The 12,974-nt window shown below is 36.9% G+C and overlaps 2 protein-coding genes across 3 annotated transcripts; one reads left to right on the forward strand and one right to left on the reverse strand.

Moving 5' to 3' along the window:
* Positions 1-202: 202 nt before the first annotated feature.
* LOC139770837 (calcineurin-binding protein cabin-1) lies at positions 203-12,949 on the reverse strand. 2 transcript variants are annotated; one of them, XM_071703080.1, is made up of 19 exons: positions 12,816-12,949; positions 10,921-12,470; positions 10,676-10,837; positions 10,419-10,604; positions 10,209-10,352; positions 9,953-10,133; positions 9,756-9,880; positions 9,466-9,658; positions 9,234-9,387; positions 9,011-9,158; positions 8,176-8,940; positions 7,726-8,101; positions 6,757-7,638; positions 6,397-6,673; positions 6,022-6,275; positions 4,066-4,229; positions 3,659-3,929; positions 3,030-3,164; positions 203-2,938 (listed from the first exon to the last, which is right to left on the reverse strand). In XM_071703080.1, exons 1-19 carry the CDS (start codon positions 12,897-12,899, stop codon positions 1,145-1,147), a joined length of 7,845 nt encoding a protein of 2,614 aa, XP_071559181.1. In that variant the 5' UTR covers positions 12,900-12,949; the 3' UTR covers positions 203-1,144. The 2 variants fall into 2 exon arrangements, with proteins under 2 accessions (XP_071559181.1, XP_071559180.1); XM_071703079.1 differs by lacking the exon at positions 12,816-12,949 and adding an exon at positions 12,549-12,753.
* On the forward strand, positions 3,793-6,356 carry LOC139770840 (inosine-uridine preferring nucleoside hydrolase). The gene is made up of 6 exons (XM_071703088.1): positions 3,793-3,918; positions 4,341-4,429; positions 4,611-4,815; positions 4,944-5,115; positions 5,235-5,473; positions 5,567-6,356. Exons 2-6 carry the CDS (start codon positions 4,365-4,367, stop codon positions 5,873-5,875), a joined length of 990 nt encoding a protein of 329 aa, XP_071559189.1. The 5' UTR covers positions 3,793-3,918; positions 4,341-4,364; the 3' UTR covers positions 5,876-6,356.
* Positions 12,950-12,974: the final 25 nt, after the last annotated feature.

A 12,974-nucleotide genomic window follows, 5' to 3' on the forward strand; every position in this document is an offset into this window, starting at 1 on the left:
CCAGTTCACCAATAGAAAAAACCCATTGTTATAGGAGTTAAGTAATTTAGTTTTAGGTTTTAGATATATAAAACTTGTGTGAAAAAGAAAATTGCTAAACGGTGAAACAACGATGAACGATGAAAATGATAACAAGAGAAGTTTATAGTTCTTGGATACCAAATGCCCTTTTCATACTAGGGGTAAGTTACGCACACACAAATTGTTTTTAGAAAACGTTCAAGTTTACTGAAGCTAATTACATTAGATTATTGTACACGTAGAAAAAAGTGTCATCATTATAAAGTATATGCGGTAGAAAAATAATGTTTTCTTATGCGGAAATGCCTTAGTAGAATTAGTGAAAAAGCAATGTGTTATTTTATTTGCATCTGTGAACATAATAAATTAATTAAATTATATCTTTCATTAATTGAGAGGTATGTGTATAACCGAAACTTCATAATTAAAATAAAGTCTTTTGGATTGTTTATCTAAACTTAATATCTTACGATTAATAACGTTAGAAAGCGCATAATAAAGTTTCACTGTACCTCTCTAAGAATGAGAAGATAATTCTGAAAAAGAACGATCGATTTTGATACGTAAATTTGTTTCTTAGAATTTTTATATCCTCCAAAGAGGAAAATTAGATATACTTAAACACGACTAATTAAAAGAATAATTAACGCTAGGCTTTGTATTGCAACAAAAAAGTTTTTACAGTAAAGAGAAATAAAACTCATATATACAAAAGTCAGAATAATTTTGTCACAAATAATACTATGATTTACCGCTAATATAAAAATTTTAAAGAAAAACAAATTTAATATATATTATATAAATTAGTATCAATATCAATTCATTGCATTAGAATTCGGTAGACGATTTTACATGCAATTAATTTCTGCGTTTAATAAACCGAAGCAGAAATTATACGAAACGCATGTAAAACACATAACGTAGCTAATGCGGTAAAGTAACTTCATTTCTACTGAAATACTATCGCAATTGCCTGAATACAATGTTATCTCAAGGTAAGGAATTAATTAATATTATCAAGTAGATAACTTTGCAAATATTCCTTGAAAAAAGAAAAACAACATATTACACATATATATTACGCAAAATAAATGTCTGTGCACGTGGCTTATTTGAGCGATTCTTAATCGTCCAACGTTATAATTTCGACATTATCAGCAAGGAGTTTATCCTGTGTCTTCTTGTTCGAAACATTACCGGGTTTTCCCCTGGATATATCGTACATGGACATACAATCAGCGGTGGCCGACGGCCTCAAGGTCTCTGGGACCTTCGGCGGCACTACACTCACAGAAGATGACAGAGTTTTCGTATAATCAATGCTAGGCTTTAATGGCGCCTTCTGCTGCGGTATTATCTCCAGGTGCGAGTGCTGTTGTAACTGCGACAGCATCGAAAGTGCCTCGACCGAGCTGCCGGGAGGGAATGAAGCCGGTAACGAGCTCGGCACCTCCATCGCCGTAGGCGGTTTCGCCGTAGGCTTGCTGACAGATTTCTTGTAGCTATGATATTTAGCGCTCGCGGCGGCCGCCGCCGCCTTAATACAGCCGGGCTGCGAACCGACAGGGCTTACCGAGATGCCGCTTAATTCTGGAGGTATAAAAGGCGGTTGCGACATCGCGGCGGAACTCGTCTGTATCGCGTTTAGTAGATTTGGAAAATTGCCAGATATCGGCACTGGCATGACCGTCGCCTTGGCCGACGATTTCGCCTTCCTCACGGGGTGATTCTGCACGTTCGTTTGCGTCGAGTAAGGTCGCTGGGAGTTCTTCTTCGACAATAATTTGTGCTGCAGCGACGTACCGGAACGTGACACGTTCGGTAAGTTCATGGGCAATGCTTGCTGCTGTTTCATTATCACCGGCGCGCCCATGGATGTGTGGGCAACGTGCGGCATGGCCACGGTCGGATTTGTCGTCACGGTACTACCGCTAGTCTTCAGAGGCGAGTGCGACAACGACGGATTGTGCGCGGGTTGCGGCTCCGTCAACGATTTCGAGACCCGTATCTGCGGCGCGCCCATCTGTTTCGGCGGACTGCTCTTCACTTGCTGAATAATGGATGGCTTGAGTAGGGACACCTGCGCCGTCGGGTTGGACGAGTGTAATACCGGTTTCGTTGGCGATATCTGAAGCGATTTGGGAATGTGGACGGGTAATACCGGTTCGATCTGCGCGCTCGTTTGCTTGCCGGGCTGCTTCACCTTGTGATGAGGCTGCTGGCTCATCGAGGTGCTAACTGGCGTTATAGATATGCTAGGTCGGTCTTTCGTTAGTGACATAGTCGTGCTAGTCTTGGCCGCCGCTTGATGGTACATGGGGGTCGGTCGCGAGGTCGACACTGTAGAATTACTTAAACTCAGTAGTTGTTGCACCGACGCTGTCATAGGATCTAAAGAACCTTTCATATTATTTAAATTAGCGATGTTACTCGAAGTATTGACGTTAGAGCTGGATGTACTCATTGTCGAAACATTGCTGATGCTGGTTATGGTAGTACCAGGATTGTTTAAGCTAGTGAGATTGGTTAACGACGACAGGTTGTTCTGATACTGTCTAAGGATGTCTTGATAACTTCCTACTTGATTTAAGTAGGTCATAGCTGTTAGGGGATCCATCATATTGCTGCTTAGTCCGCTGGCCAGTAGAGCCGATAGCATGTTCGGATCGACCAATGGACTCATGAAATAAGGATTTATCATAGAACGATTCGGCCCGGATGCACCCATGTAATTCGTGAAGTTACTCTTGGAACCGAACTGACCCATCACGTTGCCTTGTTGTAGAGCATTCAAGTATTTGTTAACATTAGGCGGACGTCCCCTCGGACGTCCGGTAGACGTTAGATTTCTATGCGGCTTGCGATTCTGCAACGTTTGCGGGGACGTTGAGTTAACCGGCACTTGCGGCGCGGGCGTCTGCAACAAAAGATATTAATTTGATAATAATTTAATTACGATCGTGATATTGACAATCGCGATAATAAGGCGGTAACAGCGATTTATTTACCGAGATAGTAGAGGCGACCTGTAGAGGTGGCATGTGAGAGCTATTGCTGTTGCTAGTAATAGATGCGATTTTGTTTGCTTGTATCTGACGTTGACAACACTTAATAGCGATCTCCAAGATGTTTCCTTCCAAGTTCTATAAACAATAAACGTGCGAGTATTAACATTTGAAATTGTCGCGACTATTATTTAATAATTGTTATAAATACAAGTAAGAAATGATAGTTTATAATCGTTTGATTCCTTGAAGTCATTTTTCAATGACATAAAGACACAAATGACATAACATTTTACTACATGGTACGATTGCAATAATATTATATTATTGGTGAACATATTTTTATTTTATGTATTTTGCAAATACGTCATTTGCGTGTTATTGCTAGTATTATCTGTAAAATCAGTTATGCGAATGTAAAAAAAAAGATTAACACTGTGCAAAAGGGAAGATAAGATCTGATAAGAGATAAGATTCAAGATGAGATACATATATATATATATATATATATATATATATATATAAAACTTCCGCTGTTTTAAACCTATACGTAAAGTGTATTTGCACAGATAGCGCTAATTCCGATAGCGATTATTAACAAAAGTATATTTTCTAAGATTTACTATACTTACTTTATTGCCTATATACATCTTGTATGTATCTGTCAATAATGTTGCGAATGATTGTATAGTCGATTCTTTGCCCTGAAAATGTTTCTGGACAAGTTGATATATTTCGTATACATCAAGTAGTACTTGTGTTCTAGCGTCCGTTCTAATAAGGTGCACGCTGTCAATTGTGCTTATCGAGCCCATCGCCTGAACTCTGCTCCTGAGCGACTGTTGACAAAGTGTCAGAGCTTGTCGGGATAATTGTTCTCTTTCAGAATCACGTAAGTATTTCCTAGATGCAGAAAAAGATTATGTATTATATCATCCATCTTCTCTTATTACATAATCCTGTCTTGCTTTCTTGAGTCAGAAGCGTAAATAACATGATCTAAATTTAAAGCTATATTTTTAAATTTAATTAATCTTACTTGTCTGAATCAGGAATCTTTCCGAGCTGTATGCATAGTTGTATTAACATTCGGCTATCGTTGCTTTCTTTTAACACCTGCATAAGTAACGTTACGCATTTCGACATGTGTGAAGCGAAGCTTCCAGGTCTGTCAATTTCATTAACTGGAATGTGCCACACCCCCTATAACACAAATGTTATTTTTAAAGAATATTTGTACAATGTCATATCATTAATATGAAAAAAGTACTTGTTTCAACAGCTTTATAACATTAATTTCATACATAATTACAGGTCTTATCAGATAATTAAAGGAAAATGGCTATAATTCGTGCTATATCTAAAATTATGATAATACTGTATGTACTTTGTTCCACCATCAGGTAATAATTAAATAATTATTTGATTACTTTTTATAATCTACCGCAAATACTAAAATAGGTAAAAGGTTTCTACTGCTATACTGCTTTGTAAATTTTTTAACGAATAAAATGTTTGCATGCAAATAATATTTTGCAATAAAATAATATTGGAATATATATAGAAGTCTCTTTTGTAAAATAGTCAAAAGTATAGTACTACACCAAGAAAAATAGTGATAGATACAGATCCTGGAGGAGATGATGCTCTAGCAATAATGCTGGCTGTCATGCACGAGGCTCAAACTCGTGAAATCGAAATTCTAGCCATAACTGGCACATATGGCAATACCAATATAGAAAATGTAGAAAATAATTTATTAAAAATCCTAACAGTCGCTAACAAAAAAGTGAGTATTTAACAACTAAATATTTTTAAATATATATATTCATTTTTTTTACAATTTATAGATAATATTTAAAGATCTCGTACAATACCTATGTATGTAATTATAATTATTTTTTCAAAACTTGGCAGGTACCCGTATATATTGGCTCCAAAAAACCATTAATAAATGAATATGAAGATGAATATTACTTTGGTAAGGATGGATTTGGAGATTTTAATTTTACCGAAAAGATAACTGCAAAGGTCGACAGATCGAAACATGCTTCTGTAGCGCTTGTAGACTTAGTGAAACAATATCCAGGTATAATTACTTTCATTTAAAAAAATTGCTCACGATACTAGAGCTCTATTAATTTAATATATATATAATGTCTCTATTAATTTAATATATATGTTGTAAATATAAAAATTTTTTTATAGGTGAAATAACTGTAGTCACTCTTGGACCTTTAACAACAATTGCTACAGCAATTGCATTAGAACCCAATTTTCTACACTTAACCAAGCAACATATCATGATGGGAGCAAACATCAAAAGGAATGAGGCTGAATTTAATTTTAAGCAAGATCCAGAAAGTGATTGGATTGTGTTAAATAATACCAATAAACCTAGCATTATACTTCCGATAGAAACAGTACATTCTCATGCCTTTTCAAAAGTAATATATCATAATATCTACAAATATATCTGTAAGCATTTGAGTTTTATATTAGTCTTTAAATAATGGAACTTTTTTTTTAAATTTAAACAGGATGAATATAGAAGCCTTTGCAGCAGTATGGATAATTCTATCGCAAGCTTTTTGTATCAAGCTGAAAGAAAGGCTTTAGAAAAACAAAATAATACGTGGCTGCCAGCGGATGGTATCACCATGGCAATTGCATTACAACCAGATATAATAATGCGATCTTTTAAAACTAATTTAACTCCGGTACTTGTTGGTGATGCAAGAGGTTCAGTTGTGGCAAATTCTGATAGCCAGATACATAATGCAAAAATTATAGAATATTTTGATAAAGCTGCATTTAAACGCTTAATATTAAAATTACTTTCTAAATGATTTAAATTGGGCATTGACTTAATTGACAGATCATTATCGTATTATTCTAAAGTAACTTTTAATTTCATATACTATGTATGTACATATACATATGTATATCATACATGTAAAGAATGCTTACATCATACAATTATAAGAATACTTACATTAAAAAAGTTGGTACTTCTTCTCTCGGCAAAAAGTCCTTGAAAATTTTGTCCTGGATAGAACTGACAAGTGTATGTCCCTAACAAGAGGTCCTTACATTTTACGGTATCCTTCGCTTTTTTGTTATTAAAGAAGAAGTGTGAAAGTCTATAAAATGACTTGTGATGTTCCGTGAACCTTAATATACACTGCTCCAAGCCAGCTAAGCAATACGCAATTAATGTTGCCACTTCTTCTTCTGGCATCTGTTCTTCTAGAGTTCAAAATATAAATATCAAATGTAAGTTATAATTTTTATGCACTAATAAAATATGATACTTGCAAATTATAAGAATTAATTCATTTCCATAATAATGAGCAATAGTATACTTTACCGTCCTTTACACTATTAGACTCCTTCTTCTTTTTGTCCGCGTCGCTGTCGACAGATTCACTATCACTGTCGCTAGAACTATCGCTGTCAGAACTATCATCACTACTGCTAGATTCCTCGCTACTACTAGAGCTCGAATTATTTGTCTCCGTAGTCGTAGTTGTGGTTTGCGTAGTAGTGGTGCTTTCCTGAGAGCCTCTTCTACTCAAAGTCATTTCTTCATTCGCATTGGCTTGCGCTTTTCTTCTCTCTTCTATTTTGTCCTTATTTTCTTTCTCCTATACATAAAAATTAATTGCACGTATCAATTAACGTTACAAATTTATTAAGTCAAATATATAAAAACATGTTACAAACTTACAGTAGATTGCAAGTCTTCGTTCTGCAACCATTTGCCATCGAATCTTCTGGTATCCTCGTCATCCGCTGAAGATTGCTGAGTTTCTTGACTAATTTCCATTGCCTGTTTCATGAGAGCATCCATTAAATCCTGTACATCATCAGTCTTACGTTCAGAATCGACTGTCAATATATTTGCCGAACTTTTCTTATTCTCCTCTGTTTTCGTCTGCGATTTCATTTTATCGGCACTCTTGTTTTCCAGCTTCTTTTTTTGCAATTTTGATTCATTGCTCTCATCACTAGATATGATCATTATATCATCGCTCGTTTTCTCCTTTTGCGGCACCATATCGCAAACTTTGGTAATTATATCATCTATTAAGGCTACGACGTCCTGCATTAATTGTAAGTGCGAAACGCTACTTAATTTTATTCTCTTTGTATTGTCATGTGACGGTTCATCGGGAGATCTCTTACGACTCTCCGACTTTCCTAGTTCTGCAGACTTAATATCAGAGATTTTGCTCGATTTATCTATGATTTCTATCTCTTCGATACTATTCGAGCGTTGACATACTGCTACATTTTTATCTGTATCCGCTGTACTGTCGAGTTCCTTCGACACACTCTTCTCAATATCGGCGTTCTCTTCTTTTTTCTTGTCGTTAATTTTGGGCTGGTACTTCATAAAGGGCCCCTCGGAGCAGTTTTTAAGATGCCAATGGAACAACTGACCTAATGACTTCTTCAGTGGCTTTCCCTCGTGTTGTTCCAAATATTTCAGTATACTTGCATGAATGCGATAATGAACTTCTAGGGCCTCTATAGATAGATTTTGTGGGCTCTTGTGACTTATTCTACGTGGATATTGAGCGTTATTCTCATACAACAATTCACTAGCCTAAAATTAGATAGCAGTATATTAATCAGTATCAAATATTAATAAAAAAAAAGAAAGAGAAAGAATATAATAAATAAAATTATTAACCTTTGCGTAATGTTCCAAGAATACAGGAGGATCCTGATTTTTCTTCTCTGCAACTTTACCAAGCATATATTGATAAAGCCACCTTTCATCGTGCTGTATGGATGGCTCTTCAATAGTTTGACATATCCGATTAGCAGATTCAAAGCACTGATCTGCAATCTCCAGCATCTCTTCCTTTCTAGTTTCCAAAATTTCAAATCTCTCCATACTCAACGTGTCGGTCTCTTGTTTGAGCAATCGTGAACAAAATGAATGAACCATATAAACGAAATTCCCATATTCTGTCCAAATTACGGAATGACCAGGCGCCAGCTCGATAGCATGGTGATAACTCGATTGCGCCATTTTTGCCTTGTAGAGAAATTTATCCTTTCCTCTAAAAATATCAAAGACATAATAAAAAAATATAATACATAAAGAGTAAAGTGAAATTTAGAAAACAATACTTACATAGGTCTATAATTGTTCAACCAAATCTCTATTATGCTGCCCGTTGCCATAGCTAAACCGGTCCACGAATTTAATCCCTTTGGATATAAACACAAATCTAATAAATAATACCGGCATGCGTATTCCCATTTATTGTTTTTGAAATAAAAGTCACCCAACAGATAATAAATAGTGGATATCGAGTGCGGTAAAGGTTTCGTTACGCTCGGCATCTTATCTTTCGCGCCGATTATATACGCCGTCATTTCGTCCACTATTTGATTCGGATCGCTTTCCTGCGGAACTAATCTGATTATTCTCTTAAACAGTATCTCCGTATCCGTGGTGATAGAAAGAATTCTAGGGGATTGAAAGTTTGGCAGTTGTTTCGGCTTGTAAAAATCAAACAGCAGCTGCGCCCCGTCCCAGGTTAATTCCATTTGCGGTACTCCGTGATCCTGATACTTCGGCCGCATCTTGTTCACTCTGTTCGGATGACCGTATAGGCAAAAGAATATCTGTTCCAAATATTTCGTGAGCCTATTCTTGATAGAAACATACAGAGGAGTTTCGAGTTGCGGTATAATAAGATTCATAATGAAGAACAGAAGTTTCGCCTCGTTGAAACAACACCACGAGTGTCTGCCGATAAATTCATGTGCAATGAATAAAATCATGATGGACGGTGGAATGCCGTCGTCCTCGTCATCCGATTCGGAATTATGAGAACTGTGTGATTTGTTTTTATAAGGGGACTCGGTTTTTGCCCTCTCTTTATCTTCTTTGCTATTAACAAATCAATTTCATATAATATATATAATAACGGTATTCTACACACATTACTCGACAAACTTACTATTGTAGAATGTAATGTAACAGGATCCAAGGTAGAACAGTTTCCAATGGCATCTCTACAGCATTTTCTGGTACATCCAATTGATGACAAACAATGTGAACTAAATTTTGTACCAATCTCGATAGACGAGACTCTGACAGATATCTCACTGAAATTATAATAAATCATGAAATTAATGTGATAATATTATATTACAGGAATGTCATTGGTGATAAGATCTTACCAATAAATGCACTAGCTTTGATCGTACAATCTTCTAATTTCTCAAGTGCCGTTACAACAGAACTTGTCCACTTTTTCTGTTCAGTTTCGTCAGAGGAGTTCAAATAATTCTGCCACGATTCATTCAGACAAGCCTCTGCCCAGACATAACATTCCTGAAATTATTCAATATTATTAAAAATCTAGCGTTCTTTAACGTAATTTTTTCATGATATATATATTTATGTTATTACTTCATATTGTTGAAGTTGCCATAAGCTGTCAAGTAACATGTTTAACTGTCGAACTCTGTCGACAATATTTCCATTAGTTACCAACAGCTTGTGTCTCTGTTTGGCAAATTTAAAAGTATCCTGCAATATGCAAGACAATTCTGCATATTTCTTTTCTTCATATAGATGTTGAATTTCGCCCAATTTTTGACCTCTACATAATAAAAAATTAAATTATAGTATCAGCTTTAATATATACAGTAGCTTGGAACGTATAATAGTTAATATATATATAAATATTTAAAAAATACCTCTGGATTGATGTAAGCTTTTTCTTCACAAGTTTGGCACTAATTTGGGAGTTATTTTTACAATTTAAAAGCATGATACATGGATTTAGGCTTCTACTTTCCATTTCATGCAGGCGATTTAATAACTGAAAAAATTCTATCTATTTAGTTTGTAACAATAATTACTTTAATATTAATTTAATATTGCATTTTCTTACCAGTTCTAATGTTTCTATGACTATGTCTATATCACCTTGGCACAGAAAAATATTACTTTTAAGCCATAAAATTCTCAGCAATGTGTATAAATTTTCTTCGTTTAGAAGATCCTGTCTAACACTTGCAAATATAATATGTCCCAATTCTTCTGCTGGTATTCCAGTGCCAAGTTTATCTAATCTGCGTTAACAATTTTATTTATACTACAAGAAGCTATTTTTATCAATATAAAGAAACAATTATTGGGGATCTTACGTTGGATTTGGCAAAGTATCTGGTTTATTATCCAGCCATCTGTCTGTATGAAGCTCACCAAATAACAATGTCGCTTCGGTATCCAACTTCAGAACTTTGTCATTGGCATCCTCATCAAATGGTGATAAATGTGGAATATGTTGTCTAAAGAAATATTTTCAATTCAAATCTTTTGCTTTTAACATGGAAAATTAATCTCTATGCACCTACCTCATAAAGACGTATGCTTGTAGATAAATATCTGACATTCCTTTCGGCCATTCTTGGTTCCATTTAGTACATAAAAATTCTGCAAATTTCGTGATAATCATCATTAAATTGCTTTTACCGCTATGCTGGTTTATAAATGCGTCCACATCGGCGGTTTCTGCTTCTGTCCCAAAGTATTTCCGTTGACTGTGCGGATAAAAATTAGATTAACATTATTAGGTACATATATTAACAAAGATTAAATTATAGGCAAATACCTTGTGTCAGGACTTGGCGATTTAGAACTTTCCGAGCTTTTGAGAGTTTCTACATTTTTATTATTCTCCTGATTCGCAAATAATTGATACATATCCATGGTGTCCATAGAATCTTCGACATTCCTACTAGCATCATCCTTAGTTAATCTTACCGTCTCAGGTCTGTAAAACAGATTACAAGAAATTATATTTTACGAACTTCTAAACTAATTGCATATGTATATATAGTTATTTAATGTACATACAACAGAGTACTAGGGAACAATCTTCTAAGCGTTTCCTCTAATTGAACATCATCCCTCTCCGCTTCTCTTCTGTTCGAACCTCTTACTCTCGCGGATCGTCTCATGCTGTTGCAACTCCAAGCCCATTGCTGCAAAAAGCATAGTGCACTTCTGCGCCGTTTCTTCACCTTCTGTCCTTCCTCCTTTCCATCGCCTTTCTCGGAATGAGCTTTACTGTCTGTTTTACACATTATATCGCTTGCTTTTTCCGCGCCTTTGTCAGAAGCCTTATCACTTGATTTATCACTTTCCTTGTCACTAGATTTTTCATTAGGTACTCCATTATCCATGCTGTAAACGTCGTCTGTGACTTTGTCGCTCTCTAACTTGTCGACATTTGCATCTGCTTCGGAGTGCATTTGTTCCTCCAATTCTATATTTTTCGTTTCAATTCGTTCTTCACACTGCAAACCATCCGTGTCAGACATTCTCAACGGATCCTCATCTTCGACTATTTGCACGTCGCTCGAGCAAGACTTTTTGTCCTCTTCAATTTCAATTTCCATTGCCGTGTCCGTATTAAAAATTTGATTGTCGTCCGACATCTCGCAATCTTCCGTTTCGATCTTAATAGGTTTGTCGATATCATTCTCTCCGTTCGGAATCGAGTCATTTTGCTGATCTACTTCCATCATAATTACATTACTTTCTACAGCCTCCCCCTCATTACTCGCTGCATTTTTATCGCTAGGTTTTTGGACCGACAATACAATTTTGCTAACAAAATTCAAGTTACTTTCGGTGATATATCTATGCATGTCTAGCAGACTTTCTCCGAGTGCCAGCCATGTACAGCTCGTTAAGGGCATTCTTAAAGTCAACTCTGGCAAGGGTTTCGGCGTAAACTCTACCTTGCAAACTTCCGCCCACTTTCTGGAAACCTCCTTCGCCTCTGCCAACAATTTGTCACCCAGTACATGATCGTATTCGGTATACAAAGGTGGGTCTAACTGCCAGTCGCTATTGTACAATTTGTAACATTCTTCCATACACGGAATGTCTTTAAATATCCTGTCACGGAAAGCTAGGCCCTTCACATAACAAGAATCCCTTTCCAATGCCACAGAAATATACAACAGACAATTCATATAATCAGGAACGGCATATAAGGCAGTTATTAGGTTGTCCAAGCACGGCCAGTGATTGAAATTACACTTCAGGCCTTGCTTGAATGACGAGCAAGCCAGTTCCAGGTTGGAAGTCTTCATGGCTAACGTGCCGATCCTGTGCCACAGCGTCACGTCGGAATCGTCCAGGTTTGCAGCCTTCCAGTAATTCTCCACGGCGTCTTCGTAATTCTCGCAAGTCGCCTGAATGGCGCCGATGTTCTTGAAGCAGGAATATTTCAGAGATAGCATCGGTCTGGACCTGCCATCCGGCACCTCGGGCTTCTCCACTTCGTCCAACAGCTCGGTATCCAGGAGGTCCCTGAAGATAATCAGCGCTTCCTCCCGTTTGTTCTCCTTCAACAGCTCCAGGGCTTTGTTGTACTCGGTCAGCGCTATTTGTTCCTGGAAGAAATTATCTCACAATTATTTTATCGCACACATCAAGCGTATTCCTTTAGTATCAATTTAATTATCGCTAACTTTACGATTATCAGTGCGCAATAATTTAATTGCACCTCGCTGGAGAGAGATGTATACAAGCTGCGCGCACAATCTGGTTCCGAATGGGGAACTCGGACGTGGATTTGCGTGCGCTCGATCGTTTCGAGCATTAATCACGCACGCTGGATAAACAATGCTAATGCAAAGATGCATCGTAAATTAATGTAAACGGTAACGAAACGGCAGGGAAGCGTCGGAGGCATTTTTTTTTTAGGTTACATATCGATGTAAACAGACGTGGGCTACCTGCGCCTCCTTCGTGATCGTGGGTACATCCTCCTCCTCGCTTTCCTCGCTCGACTCCTCGTTGAGCGCCGATATCTTCATCATCCTGCCTTGATTTCGCGCGGTGTCACCTATGTACAAAACGTCAACAAAACAGCCGGTTTTTCAGCACGCCGCCAT

Source organism: Temnothorax nylanderi, unplaced genomic scaffold (genome assembly GCF_030848795.1).
Source record: "Temnothorax nylanderi isolate EJ_2023f unplaced genomic scaffold, tnyl_v1.0 TNYL_tig0033_pilon, whole genome shotgun sequence".
NCBI classification, from domain to species: Eukaryota; Metazoa; Arthropoda; class Insecta; order Hymenoptera; family Formicidae; genus Temnothorax; species Temnothorax nylanderi.